Genomic DNA, 25,656 nt, shown 5'->3' with positions numbered 1-25,656 from the left:
AATGAATGTGGCAATATTTTAAATGTTCTAAAAATAACTAGAAATACTCGGAGAGCGTCCTGGACACGACTCTTCTTCGACATGTAGCATCCACTAAAATGTCCATTTGTTTCTGTTCAAAAATACTGATTTATTTACGCGCAATTCCAAAGTAACATTCTTATAAAATAAATTATGTACAGGACACACGTATGCTATAAACACGAACAGCCGCGCACACGGATGTGACATCATCCACCTCATGTCTCTCACATCGGGTCCTCACGTGAACACTGTGCTCCCAGCGTCACCCGTCACTCGCGCTGGCCTCCCTCCTTCCACGGTGCTTCCTGCAAAAGCAGGCGCAGCCGGCCGCGCTCGTCCGCCTCTGGGGCCGCCCACTGCCTCCGCAGGAACTGGACGTCCACGGCGCCAGACGCGCGGGCCAGCACCAGGGCCAGCACGCTGCCGCCGGCCTTGTCCGGCTCTCCCCCGACGGCCATGGCCACCAGCCTGCGGGGAGAGGGGCGTCAGCGGCCGTGCACAGGTGGACACCGTCATTTCTGAGTCTCTAAGATCCCTCTGCCCAGGGAGGGATGAAACGGAAGGGAGATTCGAAAACATCAGCAGGCAAAATGAAACGTTAGACCAGAAAAAAGTGTATGAAAATCCATAGAAAGCGTTCTGAAAACATGTTCCTGCACCTCAGAGGCCTGAAGCTGAGACTGGCTGTTGGACGAGGCTCTCGACTGGCTCCTCTCCAAGGGTTCCAGGCTGCTCCCTGGGAGAATGGGGGGCGGCCAGCAGGCCAGGCAGCCCCACCCCAGAGACCCCAAGCCTGGCAGTGGGGTCCCCAGCATGGGGGTCCCAACCTGGGAGTCCCTGGAGGTCTCTCCACTGCTCCTGGATCTCACAACAACTCACAGGCCTCCGCAAGGACAGCGACTCCGCCAGCCACCAAGGCCAGGAGGGGGCGGCTGTCCCCACACCCTCCCCTGCTCCCGAGTGTCCTGCGTCCACCACCGTCCCCACGGAGAAGCTGTCCCTGACTTCTCTGACAACCACGACCTCCCACCCTGGCCGTCTCTGACCTCACCTTCCACGGTGGGCAGACTCAGAAGCCACCTCTCAAGTCACCGGCAGGAAAATGTGCCCTCGGGGGTTTCCCCACCCCCACCCCCCATGCCCCCGGGGCCTCCCCACCCCCACCCCCCATGACCCCAGGGCCTCCCCACCCCCACTCCCCATGCCCTCGGGGTCTTCCCTCCCCAACACCCTCCTGTGCCCCCGGGGCCTCCGCCCCTCGTCCTGTCACTCTGCTGAGACTTGGCTGAGCCATCACCACAGAGACCTCCCGGCACTGCTGCCTGGGCCCCCTCAGGTCCAATCACCACGCGGTGAGGACACGTCTGACCCAGTCCCACCTCAGTACACCCCTTCCTGTCCTGTCTGACGGTGGTGGGGCAGCCGGCGCTAGATGCCACCGCAGGCACAGGGGGTCCCTCTGCGGTGGCCCCACAAGGGCCTGACTGCTACCTATGTCCTGTAAACCCTGTCCCTACGGCCCAAAGACCCGAGACTCCCAGGCTCCTGAGACGTGGGCTGCTCCCCACAGTGGGGCCGCTGTGGCCACCGCACGCCATGCCACACCGCCGTGGTGGCCCACTCATGCCGCGGCTCTTGGCCGGGAGAACCCACAGCCTCACCTGGGCGGGGAGTGTGAGGGACTTCACGAGGCCCCTGAAGGAGCAGACTGTGAAAAACTGCCAGTCACTGATGGCGCCACACCCCAGCCCTGCTGCCCACGACCGTGTGAAACACCAGCTCAGGAGCACGCAACGGACCACAGACACGCGCGGCTGCCCTGGCCCCAGGGCCAGCAGACTGCGCAGGGTGACTGCCACTCAGTTCCCTGACAAACCATCTCCTGGTGATTTAAAGCATCTAAAGTAGACGTGTGAGCTCAGCTAGTGCCATCACCGGTCAGATCTGCGAGCTGGACGGAGTCCGAGCCAAGCGGCGGAGACAGAGCTGGAGTCCACTCCCCCGCGGCCGCCCCACGGGTGCCCCCCGCCCAGGGGCAGCCCCGCTCCCGAGCGCCAGCCACTTCTCCACCACGCGGAGCAGGCGCTGAGAACCGTGACCTCACCTGCAGGTGTCCCTGACCCGAACTCCTCCTTCTAAACCATCGGGGTCTCCCTGACCCGAGTCTCCTCTGGGTGAAGGCCCGGCGCCCTCTGTGCGGCCACCCCCGGGGCGGGAGTGCGCAGGGAGGGCTCCGCGCCAGTCCCGGTGCCAACTTCCTGGGGCCCCTGAGGGGGACACTGCTGCCCAGTGGCCCCGGCAGCACCCCGGGGGGTTGGGGGGCAGGAGGGAGGGGCTCCCAGGCAGGGCAGCGCTGGGTTCTGGGTCAGGACGGAGCAGGGTCCCGGCCGGCTGGCGGCCAAACACCTGCTCCGGAGCTGTGCTTGGACCCGTCAGACTCGCTCCTCGCTCCCTGCCCTGGAGCACCCCAGACAGGCCGCCCGAGTCCCCCACCCCAGACCCCGACCTCAGGCCTGTGCCCAGACACCCTCAGCGGGCCCATCCGTCCTGCCCACACCCCGGATGCCTCTGTCCTGTGTCCTCACAGTACAGGCCCCAGACGCGCACACTTGCTCGCTGGGCTGTCAGCGTCTGTCCTGCTCCGCAGGGACCGCGAGGCCCACGCTCACGGCGCCGGCACACGGCCAGCACGCAGTTAATGGGCGCTCACTCAGGAGGGCACTGCATGCTTTCGGGAACAGCAAACTGTGGGGCGTCATCTGTGTTATGCGTGAATCGCAGTCTGGGTTTTTTGTGTATTTTTAATAATTAGAATAACATGAGTCTGCCCAGCACTCAAACCAAACAAATGCAGCCTCTCAGATCTCCCGGGACAGCCTGGCACTCTGGTCACCACCCCCCTGCCGTGACAAAGGGCTGTGGGGTCGCAGCTACGCCCCTCCCGTCCCCAGAGCACAAGCCCACAGTCAGAGGATCTACGGACGGGAAATGCAGAATCTCTGGACAACACGGTGGCAGACACTGGGCTGGGGAGGAGGCTGCGTGACGAAGCCCCGAAAACGCTTCCGCGCTGTGGAACAGCGAAGCCAAGGACCGCGCACAGCTGCAGTCCTGGTGCGGACCCCGTGAGCCCAGGTCGGCCACGGCAGGGCAGGATGGGGTGAGGGGCCTCGCGTGACACCGGCCAGTGCGCGTGACTGAGACGCTCGGCGGTCGTCCCACACCCACAGAACGACCACGGCGGGGACACGCACAGTGAACCCTTCAATATAAGGACACCAGGAGAAGCCCCTACCGTAACCACGGGCTCTGGGGGGCGACACCAGGAGCAGCCCCTACCGTAACCACGGGCTCTGGGGGGCGACACCAGGAGCAGCCCCTACCGTAACCACGGGCTCTGGGGGGCGACACCAGGAGCAGCCCCTACCGTAACCACGGGCTCTGGGGGGCGACACCAGGAGCAGCCCCTACCGTAACCATGGGCTCTGGGGGGCGACACCAGGAGCAGCCCCTACCGTAACCACGGGCTCTGGGGGGTGACGAGCTGTGACAAACGCACCCTCGGGGGCGGGTGTTGACAATGGGGCCATGAGAAACCTTGGGACCGTCCACTCGATTCTGCCGTGAACCTAAAACTGCTCTAAAAAATTAAGTATTTTGTCATATTATTTAAACATATAAATGTATTATTTAAATTGAAATGTAAAAAGCCCCGTCTAAAAGTGTAGCAGCCTTACGTGTAAACTAAATACGGAGAAAGACTATGGGAGACGCCTCTGCCGAGGTCACCGGCGGCACCCGCCCGAGCTTTGCCACGCACCTGTCTGGGGCGACGGGCTGTCTGGCCACGGGGCCCAGGTCGCTGGCAAGAAGGTCCCAGACGTAGATGTTGGACATGTCGTCCTGGACCAGGAACACGGCCGGCCTCGCTGGGGACCACTGCAGGCCGGTGACGGCACGGCCGCCTGTGCTGCCGTCCCACTGCAGGAGCGGGTGCTCGCAGCTCAGCCCGTGCAGCCGGACACTCCCGTCCGAGCAGCCAGCCTGCGGGGGGACGGAGACTGTTGGTCTTGTTTCTTTTTTCTTTTTTTAACTCAATCTCAGCAGCCCAGGAAATTTTTCAGAGCGTTAGCTTTCTTTAGTCTGTACAGCAAAGATGTTTATATTTTTCTGAGCAGAAACGTATACCATTAAATCTGTCCTCACAAGCTACGAAGGTGAGCGCTCAGCTTGGAGACTGACACACTCTGCACCCCGCCCCCCCCAAATGGCCACTGGTCAGTGGATTCAGGGAAGACACAAATGGGTGTTGATTTTTAACAAAGTTGAATATAACTGATTCAAGCACAGGCCATTAAAACTGACTCCAGGGAAGCGGAGTCACTTTTTAAAAAGTCACCTTTTTAAAAAAATCATATACATTTGTACCAATAATATAGTTATGTATTCACCTTGGATTGAAATTTCCATAAAACCAAACTTACCTGGTTTAGTAAAAAACCAAACTTTTAGCTTACAGAGAGAAGATCAGTTGCTTTGTACTCAATATATTTAATCCTTCACATACTCAAAAAAAGAAAATAAAATCAACAAGAATGGAAATAAAACCCTAAAATGAAATACAAATGGGAAGAAATTTAAAAGTGTGCATTCCAAATAAGGAGCACGGCCACGCGGGCAGGAGGGAGAACGAAGCCAGACGACTTCCGCACGCCGTGTGACGGCACCGGGGACTCGCACAGTGGCCTGGTGCCAGACTCCACGCAGGGGCTTCGGAAAGGCCCCGTGCACCCTAAGGCTGAGCAAACCTGCAGGCATGTTGGGGACAACACGCGGGGAGAGCCGGGTCCCCTGCTGTCCGAGAAGCGGGGTACAACATGGGAGGGGAGGGGACCCCATGTGCTAGCCTGGCACTAGAGAGGTGGCGTGAGGGCAGCGTGTGTGACGCTGTGCACACGCATGGGCTCACACACAAAGGCACCGTGTGTGCCCTGAGAGGGCCTCCGAGGAACAGCCAGCCAGCACGCCAGCACCTCACACCCAGATCTCGGTGCCAGAGACGTCTCTGCACCGCAAGGGCCAGAGCGCCTGGAGAAGTGACGGCAGAGGGGCCCGTGAGCCAGCTCGAGACACGCCCACCGGCCTGCAGCAGATGCTCACGACCACGGAGTCCGGGAAAAGCCACGTGCGATACACACACATGCACACACACGTGGGGGAAAATGAAAAGTTCTTCCTCCCAGCAGAAAGCCAATGAGGAAGCGCAGAATTAATAGCAAGGTTAGAAACCAGCACTCGCCCACCTTCCCGGTAACAGGCTCAGGCAAGAACCGCCCACGGATGCCCACACTCGAGCACGCGAGGGGAGTCCGGACGCTGACAAGCGCCGCCTCACCCCTCACAGACGCGGGTCCTTGGAAAGGACGCAGGCAAGAGCCACACCTGGGGCCGGAGGGAAGGCGCGAGGAAACGGCCTCCCACACCGGAAGCCCTGCTGAGCTCTTCCAGCCGAGCAGGCAAAACCCGCCTCTCGTGGCGAGGAGACCCCGACGAGCTCCACCGCGGGAACGTGCTAAGAATAAGCAGCCTCGCCTGTCAAGTGTCAAGGTCACGGAGACTAAGAGACTCTGCAGATCAAAGGTCACTGAAGAGACACAAGAACTGACCACACATGACCTGGGACGTTCTTCTGCCCATGAAGGACAGTACTGGGACAACCTGTGAAATCTCAAGCTCTGCGATTACGTAACAGGCTCGCACCAGTGTCCGTGGCCCGATGACTAGGACCACGGCGGCCACGTGAGAATGCGCCTGCTTGTCAGAAACGAACACTGGACTATTCAGGGGTGGAGGGCCACGTCTGCCGCCTGCTCTTAGGCAGTCACGGTGGCCACACACAAGGAGGCAGCCGGCCTGGCAGCAGAGGGTGGGCAGGACCCCTTCGAACTGTTCTCGTGACTTTTCTAAAATCCTGAAATGACGTCAAAATAAGAAGTGTCTTGGAAAAGGCCTCTGGGAAAACCACATGCAACGGTTCTGAGCACACAGATGGGGCTCCCAGGAAACCGAGCACTGAGCCTCCCCCCGGAGCCCTCCCCCTGCAGGGGTGGGGACCCTGTGGCCTCGGGGCCACACGTGGCCCTCCCGATCCCCAAATGTGGCCCGTGGATGAGGTCCAAACTTCATAGAACAAATTCCTTTATTATTATTAGGATTTGTTCTGTAAAATTTGGATTCAGTCAAAAGGCCACACTCAAGGATCCAGAGGCCACACGTGGACCCAAGGCCACAGGGTTCCCAGCCCCACAGGGGCTCCATTTGGAGGGCTGTGGACAGAAGGTGAGTGGAGAACCTTCTAGAGGCCCCACCAAGCCCCATCCACAGCCTGCCACAGCATCCCTGCACCTCTGGACTCTGGGGACCAGCCAGGCCTGGGCCAGGAAAGACACGAGTCCTTCTGGGGAACGTCCATGTCCTTTCCTACGTTGCCACAAAAGAAGATCTACGTGGCTGGGTACAGGCCTGCAGCCCCGTGCCCGGCTGCCCTGTGTTCTTTCATTCACACTTCAGTGCGTCTCACGCCTCCGGCACGTCCCAACTCGGCCACGGTTCAGGTACCCACAGCCACAGGTGGCCACTGCACTCAACCGCTCAGGTGCAGTCTGGGAAAAACACAGATGCACAAAACTGCATCTCCGCCCTCAACAGTCTCGTAACTGGTAGGTGTGCTGACACAGAAACACGGCCATCGTGTGTTCCAGGTGCTGTACGAGCAGCATGAACACAGAACAATCCTTCCCCACGGCCTCCAGTGCAGGGAGGTTTGTGAGGACAAGGGAGAGAAGGGGACGCCGGAGTCACACAGAAGTCAATGCTTTGATGCTGGGACACCTGTCCACAGTTAGATCCAATCATGTATGAAGTTTAAAAATATTTCGCCTTCTCTCCTGTCTTATCCCAACCGATCCAACAAGCTGACCTTGGGGTCCACAGGCTGGAAAAACACGGCAAGTGGGACTGGGGTGAGCTCGGCTGACACCAGGCCCAGGAGGGGCCGAGCGAGGACCCCTGAACATTCATTTAAATATTATGTTTTGTTAAATAATAGAAACACATGGCAAAAATTCTTACACTAAGAATTTCTTTACCTCTTTGGCTGTGTCACAGGTTTTGATATTTGATATTCTTCTATTAAATTTGAAATAGTTTGTAATTGAACAAAGTATTACTCAATGGGGTTTAATTTCTATGTTTTTTTAAAATTTTTCTTTGTTATTAATGTTATGTTTCTCCTTTTTAGACCACTGAGGCCTAATAATGATCAATCTGTGTCTCAGTAAACGATTAACTTTTAAAATTTTCCAGGGGTCACTCCAAGCGCTCACTGCCCCAATAGGCATTTCAATACCATTAAAAAGAATTGGTGCCTTAAAAAACAGACTTTCTTACCAAAAATATTGGTTCTCCAAATGGTGAAAAATCAATCACGTTGACTCTGACGGGTCTCAGGCCGCGCTGCTGAGGCTTGAAGGACGCGGGAGACGCCCTCTGGTCCTGCCGCGTGCCGTGGCCCACCAGCCCCTGGGAGCACGAGAAAGCGTCAGGCGTGAGACCGGGCAAAGCGACGCCTCGAGACAACGTGAACGACGTTACGATAAAAGCAAACGGCAAGTGAATCTTAAATAAAGATATTTACCAGATAACTCCAGGAAGGATGAGGAACAGAATGAAATGCGAAGCATTACTCACCACGTCTGTGCCAACAATAAAGCGATTAGGATCTGAAGGCAGAAACTTCACATTCAGCATTTGTGTGGTTCCCCAAAACTCACTGACTTTACAGGAAAGACTGAAAAAACAAAATAGCAAAAATGAATAGATGGGTTGTTTCGAAGCCTTCAGAATGATGACGAGACTCAACCCTAACCCTGCCACATCTCGCGGGCGTACGATAGGCCTGTCACGCCTCTGTGATTTTAACCACTCCGTTTCCTACTTCTTTCCTTCTGTCACCACACTCTTGATATTGTCTTCAGATCTATCTTCCTATTCATTGTTTTTTTTTTTTTTGAGACAGAGTCTCGCTCTGTTGCCTGGGCTAGAGTGAGTGCCGTGGGTCAGCCTCGCTCACAGCAACCTCTGACTCCTGGGCTCAAGCGATCCTCCTGCCTCAGCCTCCCGAGTAGCTGGGACTACAGGCATGCGCCACCATGTCCTGCTAATTTTTTCTATATATATATTTTTGGTCGCTCAGCTAATTTCTTTCTATTTTTAGTAGAGATGGGGTCTCACTCTTGCTCAGGCTGGTCTCGAACTCCTGAGCTCAAACGATCCACCTGCCTCGGTCTCCCAGAGTGCTAGGATTACAGGCGTGAGCCACCGTGCCCGGCCTGACTAATTCTTTCTGCAGCTATGTCTACTCTGCAATTTAACCATTTACAAAGTTTTAAATTTCAGAGGAAACAGTTTCACTTCTAAAAATGTCTTAGATTGTATAACTGTCTCAAGTTCTTAGTGTGATAATCCTGTTTTTTGCACCATGCTGATTGTTTCTTCATGTTCACACTTTTTGTAATTTTTGTTTGTGAACTCACATTTGGCAGACTGTTTCTTCTGGGAATCCTGTGAGCCCCAGGTTGTAAAAGTAGCCTTTCCCACCTGGAGGTTTCCCTCTACTGTAACCGGGAACCCGACGAGGCCACTAGCCTGGGACCTGGACAGTAAAGTATCAACGCGCAGACTCCCACACCCACGTCCAACGTGGGCTTCACCTCTCCCGAGCTCCTCTGCCTTCCCTGGCCTGGGGTGAGGCTTCCAAATTGCTCAACGCAGGGGCAGCGAGCTCCAGAGTCCTGTGCTGGGGGTCTCAAGTCAGCCCCCACCTTAGGCAAGCCGAGCGCATCCCCTGCTCCTGCGGGGGCTCAAGCACAGCCCTGGGGGCCTGAGACAGCGACGCCCAGCGTCCGAGGTGCCACACGGCAGCTCAAAAGCTCACTACACTTACACTGAGTTCCCTCCTTGTTTCTGGCATTTAGAGATTTTCCTTTCGTTTTAAAAACTGTATGTAGTTCACTGTCGCTTTTTCCTTTATGCAGAATCTGTGTTTGTGTGAGAGGAGCCCAGAGCTGCCGGATCTGCTGTGCTGTCACTTGGGAGCAGGGTCTGCCCGTCACCTCTCCCAGCGCCTCACCACACTCAGGACTGCAAACGTCACTCGACAGCCGCCTCCCTCAGCTGTCCCTCCACTGAGAGCCCTGCTGCCGACCGGCTGCCTCCTGGACCCCTCCACATCCCCGCAAGCCCAGGGGGCCCTCCTGGACCACACCTGCCCCTGCCGGCCCCCATAAGCCTCTCCTCCTCCCCCTCATCTGGAAAGTGGTGCCAGACACCACCCCAGACACCCTGGAAGGCAGGGCCGGCTCAGGCCCTTCCCCACACCTGTCCTCTGAGCTCCTACAGCCCCTCACACCATAACACTCCTACAGCCCCTCACACCCTAACAGTCTCCACACACCTGTCCTCTGAGCTCCTACAGCCCCTCACACCCTAACATTCTCCACACACCTGTCCTCTGAGCTCCTACAGCCCCTCACACCCTAACAGTCTCCACACACCTGTCCTCTGAGCTCCTACAGCCCCTCACACCCTAACACAGTCTCCACACACACGTCCTCTGAGCTCCTACAGCCCCTCACACCCTAACAGTCTCCACACAGCTGTCCTCTGAGCTCCTACAGCCCCTCACACCCTAACAGTCTCCACACACCTGTCCTCTGAGCTCCTACAGCCCCTCACACCCTAACACAGTCTCCACACACACGTCCTCTGAGCTCCTACAGCCCCTCACACCCTAACAGTCTCCACACAGCTGTCCTCTGAGCTCCTACAGCCCCTCACACCCTAACAGTCTCCACACACCTGTCCTCTGAGCTCCTACAGCCCCTCACACCCTAACAGAGTCTCCACATACCTGTCCTCTGAGCTCCTACAGCCCCTCACACCCTAACACAGTCTCCACACAGCTGTCCTCTGAGCTCCTACAGCCCCTCACACTCTAACACAGTCTCCACACACCTGTCCTCTGAGCTCCTACAGCCCCTCACACTCTAACACAGTCTCCACACACCTGTCCTCTGAGCTCCTACAGCCCCTCACACCCTAACACAGTCTCCACACACCTGTCCTCTGAGCTCCTACAGCCCCTCACACCCTAACACAGTCTCCACACACCTGTCCTCTGAGCTCCTACAACCCCTCACACCCTAACAGAGTCTCCACACACCTGTCCTTTGAGCTCCTACAGCCCCTCACACCCTAACAGAGTCTCCACACACCTGTCCTTTGAGCTCCTACAGCCCCTCACACCCTAACAGAGTCTCCACACACCTGTCCTTTGAGCTCCTACAGCCCCTCACACCCTAACACAGTCTCCACATACCCGTCCTCTGAGCTCCTACAGCCCCTCACACCCTAAGTCTCCACACACCTGTCCTCTGAGCTCCTACAGCCCCTCACACCATAACAGTCTCCACACACCTGTCCTCTGAGCTCCTACAACCCCACACACCATAACAGTCTCCAAACACCTGTCCTCTGAGCTCCTACAGCCCCTCACACCCTAACAGTCTCCACACAGCTGTCCTGTGAGCTCCTACAGCCCCTCACACCATAACAGAGTCTCCACATACCTGTCCTCTGAGCTCCTACAGCCCCTCACACCCTAACAGAGTCTCCACATACCTGTCCTCTGAGCTCCTACAGCCTCTCACACCCTAACAGAGTCTCCACATACCTGTCCTGGGCAAGAGTGAGACCCTGTCTCTACTAAAATAGAAAAATTAGCCAGGCATGGTGGTGGCACCTGTAGTCCCAGCTACTTGGGAGGCTGAGGCAGGAGGATCACTTGAGCCCAGGAGTTGGACGCTGTAGTGAGCTACGATGACACCACTGGCAAAAGAGCAAAACTGTTTCCAAAAAAAAAAAAAAAAAAAAAAAAACCACCCAGATGAGAAATAGTCAAATAGCACCAATTTATAAGATGGAAAATATTTTTTTTTTTTTTTTTTTGAGACAGAGTCTCACTCTGTTGCCCAGGCTAGAGTGAGTGCCGTGGCGTCAGCCTAGCTCACAGCAACCTCAAACTCCTGAGCTCAAGCGATCCTCCTGTCTCAGCCTCCCGAGTAGCTGGGATTACAGGCATGAGCCACCATGCCCGGCTAATTTTTTCTATATATATTTTTAGCTGTCCATATAATTTCTTTCTATTTTTAGTAGAGATGGGGTCTCGCTCTTGCTCAGGCTGGTCTCGAACTCCTGAGCTCAAACGATCCGCCCACCTCGGCCTCCCAGAGTGCTAGGATTACAGGCGTGAGCCACCACGCCCGGCCGAAAATATTTTTTGATTGAAGAAAAAATGCTAGCTGCACACCTGGAAGTTACATTTATTACATTCACTCATTAATAATAAACTATTTTTTTTTTTTTTTTTTTTTTTGAGACAGAGTCTCACTCTGTTGCCCAGGCTAGAGTGAGTGCCGTGGCGTCAGCCTAGCTCACAGCAACCTCAAACTCCTCAGCTCAAGCGATCCTCCTGTCTCAGCCTCCCGAGTAGCTGGGACTACAGGCATGCGCCACCATGCCCGGCTAATTTTTTCTATATATATTTTTAGCTGTCCATATAATTTCTTTCTATTTTTAGTAGAGGTGGGGTCTCGCTCTTGCTCAGGCTGGTCTGGAACTCCTGAGCTCAAGCGATCCGCCCACCTCGGCCTCCCAGAGTGCTAGGATTACAGGCGTTGAGCCACCGCGCCCGGCCAATAAACTAATTAAATAGCAAAAATACAATGGGGACAATGGATCTCTGCACGGCTGAGGCTGACCAGGCCGCAGTGCAGGTGCAGCTCCCTGGTCACCTCCCTCCTGTGGGGACAGGGGAGTGTTCCCGCTCCAGCTCACCTGCGCCCCAGCGGGATCACAGTGCTGTGCACCAACTTGATCCTCCCTCCAGGGAGCAGGCCTGCAAGTAGACACGGCCAGAAGTCAATGCACCTTTTCACACAAGTTAAATCAAAATCTCATTATGGTTGCCTGGAATCATTTTTCATTGCTTAAATATCTGCATTAGGAAATAATGTCAGACTAAGTCGACAACGTCCCCTCCCTAGTTCTGGGGGCAGTTCGCACACATCGCCTGAGAGTGAGAAGCAACAATTTGCAGTTCAGAGCCTTGACGGGAAAACCGTGGAATCAAGACCCAGAAGCCCTCGCACCTTCGGATTTGACAGAAGGAGAGCAGCAAGTGGGCACCCACCTGTGTGACCGCGCACCCAACACAGCGAGTGCGGCGCAGCGGATGCCCACCGGGGCTCCAGGGCCCAGCAGACGCCGGGGACCCCTTCCCAGTCCCAAAGGCAGACGCGCAGTGTGCACGCCACCCTCCTCCGCCAGCTCCTCCGACTCCTCCCAAACGACACGGAGCCAGGGCTCCAGGGCCTGGCTTCACTCTTGCTTCCCCCGTTCTCCTAACGTGCTCCGGCCACAGCCTGACTCCTCGCCCACCTGCCGGCCGGGCCTCCCAGCCTGTTCCCAGCTTTTAACTACTGCAAAGGGAGGAACTAGAAACTTACAGACATTAAAACCCAAATTCTGGGCAACGCACTGCCTACAACTTCGGCAGCTGAATTAAAAGTAGATAGAAATAAATCCAACTGCAGCATGAACAGTCGTACCGCGCGTCACCCGGTCAGTTATAACCATGACGCAGGATGCTCAGTGCTGCCATTCACACACATGAAACCGCCCCTTTCCCAGCGCCTGCCCACCTGGCGCCACCTCCCACAGGGGTCTCCGACCCTGCAGTCACGTCCCGATTGCATGCCCCCAGCCACTGCTTCTGGCCCTTGTTTCCCAGGGCCCAGGACAGAGAACAGTTCATAAGAAACTGGGGGAAAACCGTGGTGCCAGCCTGCCGGCAGCCACTCGTCTGACGCCTGCCTGGAGAGACGGGGCCGCCCTGAGCCGCTGTGGGGCCGGCTGTCGTCCCCTCTCTTCCCAAAGGCAGTGCTGGAACACGGCTGGAGTCTGGGTAAGTGGGTCAATGGACAAAGGGTGTTTTTATGTAGCAACATTTAAAAACGAAATACACACCGTCCTATGATATCTTCTTTATAACTATCTCATACATACTATAAAATATTTTTATGCAAATACACTTTATGCAAAATAATTGTGTCTCCATAGCCAGATGACCACCTAAGTGTGGACAGAAAATCTTTAACTCCTTAGTATCACCCATAGTTGCTTGAAAAATGTCCTGTTGAGTAACAGTTAACAGCAGAGCCAGGCTCAAGATGGGTGCTGAGGCCACAGGACCCTGGGCACCAGGGACAGCCAGGTGGGAGGCAGCGCCAGTCCCAGGACCAGAGGGGAGTCTGGCCCGATGCCAACGATGCCAACCCGCATCAGCCACCTGCGTGCGCCGAGGAGGAGGGACCAGGGAACCTCAAAGGCTCCCTCCAGCTCTGACGGTCTGAGCGTCACGAGCAACCTGCGAGCCTCGGACACAGGAGGACCACACCTGGCAGCACCGTTGCACGATGAGCAGAGGACGCTCCGTGACGGAAACACTGAGAAAAACGGTTACTCCACCTCAGAAATACTCACCAGCGAAATTAAGGAAGGCTTCAGTCTTACGTGTGTTAAAGTTAGAGTCTATAGCAACCTTCTAAGTGACAGCAACGGCATTTCTATCTCCACATGAATCATGCGGCATTTGCTCCACAGATACAAAGTGCCCCTCTTCCCTAATTGCAAGAAACCGGGAACAAAGTCAGCCTCTCCCCATCCCAATTTCTGCCTGATCTACCCGGGGACACACCCCTGACACCAGCAAGGTGAACAGGGCTCCTCACCAGAAGCTGTGGGAAGCACTGAGGTGATTAGAAGTGGAATTTAGAACGTGGATGATAAGCTCCACCACAGGACGCGGCAGGACTGAATCATTCCGTCTCGCCTGAGCCCCTCTGGGAAGTGAGAACCACACCCCACGGCATCAACACCCCAGTAGCGTCTGCTCCCCCGACTTTCCCGCGCGGCCCGGGGCTCTCAGGAGCCGCGTGTGGGACACGCCCTGGGGGGTGAATCCGACACCACAGGAAGAAGGGCTGACTCGGGGGCTCACGGACAGAAACCTTCCGACTCACCTTCCAGAGCAGAACGACACCCAGCTATCAGCGGAACTCGCTAGCCCTCACTAAAGCGAAAACATTTCCCCCAAATATCATTTGATCATTCTCATTAACGGAGGGGCCTGTTCAATAGTCAATCTATGAAAGGTAACATTACAGTTCATTTTTCAGGTAGCTAATTATGTATTTTTCAAAGCAGTTATTGGTATCTATAGTCTCTATTCATTTTAGAAAACACTGACTAAAATTAATTAGTCTGTTTAGTAGTTACCTAAATCACTTACTGAACCTGCGATGTCCGCCTTCGGCAATTCAACAACCACCTAAAAGAAGAACACTGAAGATGAACAGAGACAGAGAAGACGACTGATCATTAAGTTTTTTTTTTTTTTTTTTTTGTTGAGACAGAGTCTCACTTTGTTGCCCAGGCTAGAGTGAGTGCCGTGGCATCAGCTTAGCTCACAGCAACCTCAGACTCCTCGGCTTAAGCGATCCTACTGCCTCAGCCTCCCGAGTAGCTGGGACTACAGGCATGCGCCACTATGCCCGGCTAATTTTTTTCTATATAGATTTTTAGTTGTCCATATAATGTCTTTCTATTTTTAGTAGAGACGGGGTCTCGCTCTTGCTCAGGCTGGTCTCGAACTCCTGACCTTGAGCGATCCACCCGCCTCGGCCTCCCAGAGTGCTAGGATTACAGGCGTGAGCCACCGCGCCCGGCCTATTAAGTTTAGAATTAGTATTTTGATGTTAACTCCTCTTTCCTCTCTCTCATCCTCCTCCCGCAGCAACTTCATCACCAGCCCGGCCTCGGCCCACCCGGGTGAGGCTGCCGGTGTCCCTGCCCAGCCCGGCGCTGCCCGGTTCCCGTCCACGCTCCCTGTGAGGTTCCCACCGAGTGCCGTGAAAGGGCTCCACTGGCAGAGTATAAATCCCGTCTCCCCCCTCACGGCGAGGGGATGCCCTGCTCCATCTCCGTCCAGCCGGTCCCCCCGACCCCCCAGCTCAGGTGCCATCCCCCCCAGACCTCTCACTCTATCCAGGACCTGTGCGTGTGCGCACGCGTGTGCGTGTGTGCACACCCAGGCCACCTACTCACCCACACGTTGAGAACCCCGCTCTCGTCCAAGGACGCGATGTGGAACGACAGACCTGACATTTCTAATGAAGACAGAAACAGAAAGAAGGAAGTGGCTTTACATACGGAAACCCCATTTCATGACATTGACTTACGAAAGCGAAGGACCGTGTACCTTCTTGAGTAGAAAAAGGAGACAGCACAAAGCTCTGTCTTTTGCAGACGGAGGTTGAGACGGGTTCTATTGCTTGCAGAGGACTTCGGTGGTTTACTGGTGTGAGGATTCCATCTAGAGTTCAAAACCCACAGTACCCACGTATAAGTCACGGAGACACAGTTAACACCATGCACCAACACACTCGAAGGTGCTTCTGGGTCTGAAAGACCCAAATCTCTCCACACAACCTCCTCAAAAGCCACGGGACCAGGGTGACCACCATACCCAGCATTGCCAGGACTCCCATAGGAAGAGGGACAGACGGTTCCGCCCTGTTGGCCTGCAGGTCTGGAGGGCGGGGAGGGAGGCTAAGACACCCTGGAAGGACAGAGTGCGCCATGACGAAACTCAGAGAAAACCCCACCCTGAGGCCAGGCCAGTGGGTGCCGGCTGGGGGTGGGGGGAGGAGGAAGAGGAGGAGGAGGAGGAGGACATAGAAGAGACACACCCACCACCGCGGGAGCAAGTGTCTTAAGGAACCGCGTCTCACAAGTCAATGAAGCAAAGCTCTTTTGATCTGGAAGATCCACCTACAGAAAGTCCACCTGTGAACTAAAATAAAACCCTAAGCCCCCAGCCAATTGAAGGGACCCCTCTTGGCCAGGGGGACCCCAGAATGCCCTGAAGTTGAGTTGCTGGCCATGATGAGAAGGGAGGTCAAACCCATCTCTTCATGTCCCCTCCCTTTTGGAGATATTCTTTGTAACAGTAAGACACTAAATCATTAACAGGCCTAAATCCACGCCGATTAAACCATTGACTTCTCACTAGAAACCACGGAGGGCAGAGGTAGAACAACAGAAAAGTAGAAAGAAGAAAAGAGGACTATGAACCCAGAACTGTGTGCCTACCAAAACTATCTTTTGCAAATGAAAATTCCAACACATGATACTATTAAATAACTGGATACCCACGTGCAAAAAAAGAGCCTCGGCCAACACCTCTCACCACGTACAAAATTAACTAGAAATGGATCATTGACTCAGATGTAAAAGCTTAAATTTAAAACTTCTAGAAGAAAACACAGGAGAAAATCTTTGTAACTTTCAGTTAAGCAAAAACCACTTATATATGACACCAAAAGTACAATCTTAAAAGCAAAAAAACTGATAAATTGACTTTCATCAAATTTAAAACTATCTCTGAAAGACAACGTTAAGAGAAAAGATGCCACAAACTGGGAGAAAACATTTACAAAACACGTATCAGATGAAGGACATATATACCCAGGATCCATAAAGAACTCTCAAAACTTAGTAAGGAAACAACCCAATTTTAAAAATGGGCATATTTTCTCCCATACTGTAGGGTATTTACTCTGTTGATTATTTCCTTTGCTGTGCAGAAACTTTTTAGTTTAATTAGGTCCCATTTACTTATTTTTGTTGTTGCTATATTTGCTTTTGGGGTCTTACATACAAATTCTTAGCCTAGGCCAACATCTAGAAGAATTTTTCCTACGTTTTCCTATAGAATGTTTATGGTTTCAAGTCTTACACTTAAGTCTTTAATCCATCTTGAGTTAATTTGGCGAGAGAGAGGGATCCAGTTTCATTCTTTGGTATGTGACTGTTCAGTTTTCCCAGCACCCTTCCCCAGTGTATGTTTTTTGTCTGCTTTGTGGAAAATCAGTTGGTCGTAGCTGTTTTATTTCTGGGTTCTCTATTCCGTTCCGTTGGTCTATGTGTCTACCTTTATACCAGGACCTTGCTGCTGTGGTTACCACAGCCTGTAGTATAATTTGAATGAAGTCAGGTAAACTGATGCCTCCAGATTTGTTCTTTTTGCTTAGGATTGCTTTGGCTATTCAGGGTCTTTTTCAGTTCCATATGAAGTTTAGGATTACTGACAAAGGACTAATATCCAGAATCTACATAGAACTCAAACAAACCAGCAAGAAAAAAACAAATAACCCCATCAAAAAGTAGATAAAAGACATGAACAGACTTTTCTCAAAAGATAGACAAATGGCCAGCAAACATAAAAAAAGGCCCAAGATCACTAATCGGGGAAATGCAAATTAATGCATATCCCATAATGGGATACCACCTTATCCCTGTCAGAACTGCCATTATTAAAAAGTCAAAGAACAATAGGCGATGGTGCAGTTGGGATAAGAGGGAACACTTATACACTGTTGGTGGGAACGTAACCTAGTACAGCCTCCATGGAGAGCAGTGTGGAGAGTCCTCGAAGACCTCAAGGCAGACCTACCATTTGACCCAGCAATTCCACTGCTGGGTGTTCATCCAAAGGAAGAGAAAGCACCGTATCAAAAAGACACCTGCATTCAAATGCTTCTTGCAGCACAATTCACAGCTGCAAAGACATGGAATCAACCTAAGTGCCCCCCAACTAATGAATGGATAAAGAAAATGTGGCATATATTAAATATATACAACACAAAGTACTACTCAACTGTAAAAAGGAATGAAATAATGTCTTCTGCAGCAACTTGGATGGAACTGTGACCATTATCCTAAGTGAAGTATCTCAGGAATGGAAAAACAAACACCACGTGTTCTCACTGATAACTGGGAGCTAAACGAGAGATATAAATGGTCATAATGTAACAGACTTTGAAAACTAAGAAGCAGGGAGGGTGGGAGAGAAGTGAAGGAGAAAATTCTGCCCATCAGGTACAATGTACACTATTTTGGTGACTAGTACACCGAAAGCCCTGACTTCAGCATGGTACAATTGATCCGTGTAACAAAAAGCACTTGTATCCTGTAAATTTCTTAAAATGAAAAAAAAAAAAAGGACAAAAGATTTAAACAGACATTACCAACAAAGATACACTGATGGCAAATAAACTCACGAAAATATGCTCAGCATCATTAGTCATTAGGAAATGATAGTCAAAGCCACAATGAGATATTACTACATGCCTATTAGAATGGCTAAAATTTTCTTTAAAATAACTAACACTCCATGCCGGTGAGGATGCAGAGTAACGGAAACTCTCAAACTTTGCTGGGGATGCACAACGGTACAAGCACTTGGATGCAGGCACTTCGGTACAGAGACAACAACTGGAAGTGACCAGATGTCCATCGAGTGGGGAATGGAAAAGCAAGGAGCAATCGCAAATGTATCATGCTACTGGATGATTCCATTTATGTGACATCTGGAAAATGCAAAACTATAGGGACAGAATACAGATCAGTGGGAAGAGAGAGACGAAAAAACCAAGTGTTAGTGGGGTGTGGCGGCTCCTGCGCAGGCAGAGGACAGACAGACCAGGGAGGGCGTGAGAGTGGGGACCCTCCCCTGCAACTTCCCTCTGCCGGGCACCCAACAGGAAGGCGCCGGTCACCAAAGGGTGCGGAGTCAGGAGTCAGGCATCACGGGGTCCGTGTGCGGCCCGCCCAGGCAGTCCGAGACCTCAGACAAACGTGTCACGTCCCGAGCAGCCAGCATACAGGCTACGAGGAGAACTAAACGAGCCGTGTGCACTAAGCACTTAGACAAAGTCCTGCCACGCTGGGACTGCTCACACCTGTGGGGGCTGGGGCTCTGGCACGGCACGAGTTGCTCACCTGAGTCGAACTGTGGGGCCTGGGAGGTCTAGTGGTTCTGGTTCCTTTCGTCCCCCGACAGGCAACTAATTCTACTGACTATTCTTCACGCATTCGTTAACTCTGCCACAGGAGCACACACATAGCCAAGTGCCTTAAGCTAATTTAAAAACTGTAAGTTATTTCATTGAGGATTTTTGGGAATCCACAAATTTAACAAGAAAAAAAAATTCCAGTCGTTTTTGGCCACTGGATAAGCATTACTTGAATGGATTTTTGCCTTTCCTATTTATTAAATGCCTCTTTTGCCCATGGGTCAGAGCCCATCCTCTGGGATAATCTCAATAAATGCAAACAAATGGAAAATTTTGTTCCCCAGATCCTGTCATGGCTTTTCTAGAAGACACACCACCAGCAGACAGATGACACCAACCAGTAGAAAATGTTGATGTCCTGAACGTCCAGAAACAATCGCTCAGCTTCACATAATGGTGTATCCTGGAGTCTTCTCTTAGGTCCCACACGGCGACCGAGCCATGCACTGTTCCGGCAAAAAGCAGAAATGCTTTCAAGGGGCTAAAGCAGCAGCATGTGACCTAAAAACCAAACACACAGAAAGCCGATGACTGAAGAACGAGAGAGCCACCTTCGCAGAAGCTGAGTGTACTACTGTGGCAGGTGACCCTTTTTCACTTACATGGGTGTCCCATGTGGAACACGGTAACTAAATAAAGTTTAACATAAATAAAGTTTAAACTGTCTGCGTGTTGGCTTCCTCACATGGAACACGGGGATGACAAACCCACCCTGCAGGACTGCTGGGATCACCAGCGTGAGGTGCCTGACACACGTCAGGTACATACACGCCACACAGCTGGGCCTCGAAGTGGCAAGGCCATCCTGTGCCATTTGCTTACGTCCGTGTCCAGGTTGGCCAATATTCTCGTTAGGCTCCAACAACACTCGCCACCTCATTCTCGACAGACTGCGGAGGCTGCTGTGAGACTCCTGAGGCGACCGTGGGAACTGGCCATCTCTGGCGTCAAACCAGCGCACCCACGTGCCCTGGGGCGCCCGCAGCAGAGCTGATGGCAGCCACAGAGGCCAGGGACAGCCCTGTAATCCTCGCCCACCGCCTTGTCCCTGGACCCTCTCTCCTCTGCCCCTTCACGGACCATCCGCCCCCGTCCTCTACCAAACGCAGGGCTCGGCTCCTGGGCTGTACCTTGGACTCACATATCAGAACCTTCTGGGGCCCTGAGGGCTGCCAAATATCCCACACACAGAGGACGTATCTGCCGTCCAGCTGGGGAGCAAATGCCTTCTCGGGTAAGTCATGAACAGAGACCACCGTCTGCCTCTGAGCTCGAGAGACATGCAAACAGGATACTTTTCGACCTAGGGATAAGAAAAACATTTTGCATTTTGGTGATCTGCCAGCATCCGTCTTAACACACTTCAGGATACTCAGCTCAATTTCAGCCTAATGAGGAAACATGGTCCTTTCAAAACAGTCCATACATGAAATGTGGGTTTTGATACACGGCCACAGCTTGGACCTGCACACTCCGGCCCAGGTAACCTTATGGTGGGGCTGACAGGAATCTTTCAAACGTGGCACGACGCAGCCTGAGACAGCTGCCGTGTCTCTCGTCTACTGGCCATTCCCACAAAAGCCAAGTGAACACGCGCTGGGGGTCAGAAGCTTACAGCTGGAAGGCACGCTGGAAACGACCTCAGCTGACCCCTTTGCTTCGGCCCAGACAGCACACTGTGCCGCTCAAATGCGAGCAGCAGCTGAGCCCTGTTCTGCGCTCACTCACGCCCTGCACACGGACCACGTGCCAGGACTCAGCAGCTCCCGCAAGGCAGCAGGAGCGGCTGGTGGCAGAGAGACGCAGAGGGATGTTAAGACGGCGGCTCGCGGGGACTGCACAGCCAGAGGACGAGACGGTGCTGCCAGAACCAGGCCCCAGGAGAACACAGAAAGCCCTACGCTGTCCTGAGCCACATGCACACACGCCAGACACCTGCCAGCCCCTCCGCTCATGCCCTGCGACAGCCCACACCACCCACACCTGTCACGGCGTTCCTCCTCCTACCTGCTCACACTCACTCACAGCTGCAAGCCTCCAGGGCCACTCCCACTGGCAAATTTCAGGTCTTCTTCCAGGAACAGTGCCGTATTACTGTAATAGTTGTGTATTTCTTAACCATTAACGTGTGTAAAACTGTGCCACTATTACTGGGCTCCTTTGTTAGTGTGTGTGTGTGTGTGTGTGTGTGACAATGATAAAGTTTTCCAGTGCTGGGCCCTGATCCCATTTCCCCCATAAGCTGTGTGTTTTGTTGGGAATTTTCCGTCATGTAGTGACTTTTAGGAACACGCACATCCTGTCAGAGCAGAACTGACTGCACAACGGCCAGCAGGAGCTCTGTGCGTCAAAGCCCTAACCTCGCCTGTGCCATCGCCATGGCGTCCTCGTGCCCAGATGCATGGCGTGCGCAAGCTTCACTGCCCGTGCGTGCGGCCCCTCCTCTGGCAGCTCCCACTCTCCGCGGCCCACGCTTTCATCTCCCTCTGCTTCCCACTCACAGCGAGGCCCTCTCTGTCAGAAACCGTCTCTACTCTTCCCGTTAGAACTCACCCTTTTCTAATATACTGCATGTTTTACTTGTTTAGCCAGTTCACGGTCAATTTGACCCACCGAAATATTAACGCAAGTTCCAGGAGGGAAGGGCTCCCGTCCATCACGTTTGGATCCACTGCTGAATCCCAGCTGCCACAGCAGCGCGGGACACCCAGGCCCCGCCAGACGCTGCCCCACTGTGAGCGCGCTCTACCAGCGGGACGGTGCGGAGCAGACTCCAGGAAGGCCGAAGCAGCACATCCGACCACAGGCCAGGATCTGATGTGCGTCGAACCCCAAGTTCGCAGGGGTGAGACGACCCGCTCACAGGTCAGACCCCCTCCCTCCCCAACCTCGTGTTCTTCCTGTTGTCTCAGTACTCATTTCACTAAGGCGCAGAAATAAGCAAACAAGAAAGCCCTCCACAGTGGGAAGTCCTTTAAGAACATGCATACTTTGCTTTTTCGAGAAGGATTCCAGATGTGTGTATCATTAACATTTTTTGTACATGTGGTCACTGAGCGCACAGCATCATGGGTTTTCTCTGCGGGGCGGGATGTGGGAGTGTGGATGTCAATGTTGTCAAGGCTACGGGTATGAGAATTTACTATTTTTCTAACAGGATAACTCTTCTGTTTAGGATAAACAAAATACCCCCAAAGAATGTGAAGACTGTACAATCAGCAATGCCATTTTTGATAATGTTAAAAGACAGAGACGTATACATAAATGGAACTCTCTGAACAGCAGGCAGGACAGAGAAACGCCCAGGACGAGTGTCAGCCCCTGCCCTGGCTCCACGTGGGCCAGGAGCACCTTTGCTCCAGAGCAGCTGGCGCTGAGCCGCCCCCTCCTGTCACCTCTGTGTGCAAACCAGGACCCTAACTGCTACCAGTGACCTTCATGGTCATTTTGAAAGGCAAAGAGGTTATTAGCTTAAGAAATTTAAATTTGGTCTTGCAAATGCAGTTTGTTTAAAATAATTTGAACAATTACAGGCAATTACACATTTTTTTTTGATATGTGCTTCATCTGTTTGGCATTTTAGATTCCATAACCATGGATTAACTTAGAAATCTACGTGCATCTACATTAAGTGTTGAGGACTATACTCACACCTGTATCTAAACTACTGACACGGCTGTGACCTACACTGCTAAAAACTGACTTTCATGCTCCTGCGATTATTTCCTCTACTCTAAAGAAACTGAACAATTGGGGAAAAAAAGACAATAGAATTTCAAATAAACATAGGAAATCTCAGTTTCCATTCATTCAAATAATCTCACTCATTCAAATTACTGTATATGCCCCTTTTAACCATCTTATGAAAGTGGCTAATCATAAATTTAACATACAAATTTAAAGGAAACTAACCATTTACTTTTAAGTTCTGCAAGCGCGGGGTCATTCTCTGTTTTATATACAACAAGCCCCATGACATTAAAATAAACTGTAATAGTGAAGACGACTAATTCAACATAAATGTGTGAGAGAGATTCAAAGCCACAATCAAGAATGGCCGCTTACTTTGCAGGAAGGGCAGGTTCGTGTTCAGCTGCGACGAGCTCTCGCTGATGGACAAGGTGCCGTCCTGAGCGCGGGGAGTCCGGCTGGGTCCCGCTGCCAAACGGTCCTCTTCCAGCAACACAGCCACCACCTTCCAACACAAGCGTGCAGGCTCCGTGAGACACGTGGCACCGTGTGACCATGTCCCAGCAGTGCCCTTCCCACTGATCCCTTCCATAAACAACCGCTCGGCTCCACCACATCATAGCAACAAAAATAAAGTTATAAAGTCCTTTCTCCATAATACAGGAAATAAAGAATATATTCCAAATCATGATAAACAGAGTAATTATTTAATCCTACTTGTTTCCTATACTTCATACACTGCTAAAACTCAGTGGGGAAAAAGGCTGCACAGCAAAGACAAAAATTGAACAAAGTGAAAACCATCATGCAAACTCCTTGTATTGCCAGCGGGTTTTAGCTAAAATCAAAACTGAGCAGTAAATTGCTGTAATTCCTCCAACAGGGTCATCTGTGGGATTTCACAGGGAAAACATGAACGATTGATAGAATGCCCAGGACTGGTATGAAGAAAAGCAGAAACATTCAGTATGATGCACATGATGGAGTGAGGAAAACAAAGAATGTTTAGTGAGAGCAGACAGGATGGGACTGAAGAAGGTGAAGAATGTTCAGTGAGAACTGACAAATTGAGAATAAGGAAGGAGAAAAACATTTAGTGAGAACAATGAGAAGTAAGGATGGCAGAGCATGTTCAGTGGGAACTGACGGGACGACAGTGAGGACAGAGGGATGTTCAGTGGGAACTGACGGGATGACAGTGAGGACGGAGGGATGTTCAGTGGGAACCGACGGGATGACAGGGAGGACGGAGGGATGTTCAGTGGGAACTGACGGGAGGAGAGTGAGGACGGAGGGATGTTCAGCGGGAACCGACGGGACGACAGTGAGGACGGAGGGATGTTCAGTGGGAACCGACGGGATGACAGGGAGGACGGAGGGATGTTCAGTGGGAACTGACGGGATGACAGTGAGGACGGAGGGATGTTCAGTGGGAACTGACGGGAGGAGAGTGAGGACGGAGGGATGTTCAGTGGGAACTGACGGGATGACAGTGAGGACGGAGGGATGTTCAGCGGGAACTGACGGGACGACAGTGAGGACGGAGGGATGTTCAGCGGGAACTGACGGGACGACAGTGAGGACAGAGGGATGTTCAGCGGGAACTGACGGGACGACAGTGAGGACGGAGGGATGTTCAGTGGGAACTGACGGGATGACAGTGAGGACGGAGGGATGTTCAGCGGGAACTGACGGGAGGAGCGTGAGGACGGAGGGATGTTCAGTGGGAACTGACGGGATGACAGTGAGGACGGAGGGATGTTCAACGGGAACTGACGGGATGACAGGGAGGACAGAGGGATGTTCAGCGGGAACTGACGGCATGAGAGTGAGGACGGAGGGATGTTCAGTGGGAACTGACGGGAGGAGCGTGAGGACGGAGGGATGTTCAGTGGGAACCGACGGGATGACAGGGAGGACGGAGGGATGTTCAACGGGAACTGACGGGATGACAGGGAGGACAGAGGGATGTTCAGTGGGAACTGACGGGATGAGAGTGAGGACGGAGGGATGTTCAGCGGGAACTGACGGGATGACAGTGAGGACAGAGGGATGTTCAGTGGGAACTGACGGGATGAGTGAGGACGGAGGGATGTTCAGTGGGAACTGACGGGATGAGAGTGAGGACGGAGGGATGTTCAGCGGGAACTGACGGGATGACAGTGAGGACGGAGGGATGTTCAGTGGGAACTGACGGGACGACAGTGAGGACAGAGGGATGTTCAGTGGGAACTGACGGGATGAGAGTGAGGACAGAGGGATGTTCAGCGGGAACTGACGGGATGACAGTGAGGACGGAGGGATGTTCAGTGGGAACTGACGGGATGACAGTGAGGACGGAGGGATGTTCAGTGGGAACTGACGGGACGAGAGTGAGGACGGAGGGATGTTCAGTGGGAACTGACGGGACGACAGTGAGGACGGAGGGATGTTCGGCGGGAACTGACGGGACGACAGTGAGGACGGAGGGATGTTCAGTGGGAACTGACGGGACGACAGTGAGGACGGAGGGATGTTCAGTGGGAACTGACGGGACGACAGTGAGGACGGAGGGATGTTCAGTGGGAACTGACGGGATGACAGTGAGGACGGAGGGATGTTCAGTGGGAACTGACGGGACGACAGTGAGGACGGAGGGATGTTCAGTGGGAACCGATGGGACGACAGTGAGGACGGAGGGATGTTCAGCGGGAACTGACGGGACGACAGTGAGGACGGAGGGATGTTCAGTGGGAACTGACGGGATGACAGTGAGGACGGAGGGATGTTCAGCGGGAACCGACGGGACGACAGTGAGGACGGAGGGATGTTCAGTGGGAACTGACGGGACGACAGTGAGGACGGA

General features: G+C 53.0%; 1 protein-coding gene across 1 annotated transcript in view; it reads right to left on the bottom strand.

Moving 5' to 3' along the window:
• Window positions 1-17: 17 nt before the first annotated feature.
• DYNC2I1 (dynein 2 intermediate chain 1) overlaps window positions 18-25,656 on the bottom strand; it is a 60,137-nt gene continuing 34,498 nt past the window's right edge. Inside the window, exons 15-25 of the mRNA XM_069461415.1 lie at window positions 23,187-23,316; window positions 20,252-20,424; window positions 19,460-19,622; window positions 15,464-15,577; window positions 15,310-15,371; window positions 14,482-14,533; window positions 11,980-12,040; window positions 7,774-7,873; window positions 7,474-7,605; window positions 3,845-4,068; window positions 18-492 (exon numbers count right to left, since the gene is read on the bottom strand). Of these exons, the coding sequence (XP_069317516.1) occupies window positions 294-492; window positions 3,845-4,068; window positions 7,474-7,605; window positions 7,774-7,873; window positions 11,980-12,040; window positions 14,482-14,533; window positions 15,310-15,371; window positions 15,464-15,577; window positions 19,460-19,622; window positions 20,252-20,424; window positions 23,187-23,316 (1,410 nt within the window). The 3' untranslated portion in view covers window positions 18-293. The remainder of the gene's footprint in view (window positions 493-3,844; window positions 4,069-7,473; window positions 7,606-7,773; window positions 7,874-11,979; window positions 12,041-14,481; window positions 14,534-15,309; window positions 15,372-15,463; window positions 15,578-19,459; window positions 19,623-20,251; window positions 20,425-23,186; window positions 23,317-25,656) is intronic.

This window comes from Eulemur rufifrons, chromosome 29 (assembly GCF_041146395.1).
Source record: "Eulemur rufifrons isolate Redbay chromosome 29, OSU_ERuf_1, whole genome shotgun sequence".
NCBI classification, from domain to species: Eukaryota; Metazoa; Chordata; class Mammalia; order Primates; family Lemuridae; genus Eulemur; species Eulemur rufifrons.
Note: the sequence above shows the minus strand (reverse complement) of the source record. Positions and strands in the feature narration are given on the sequence as shown.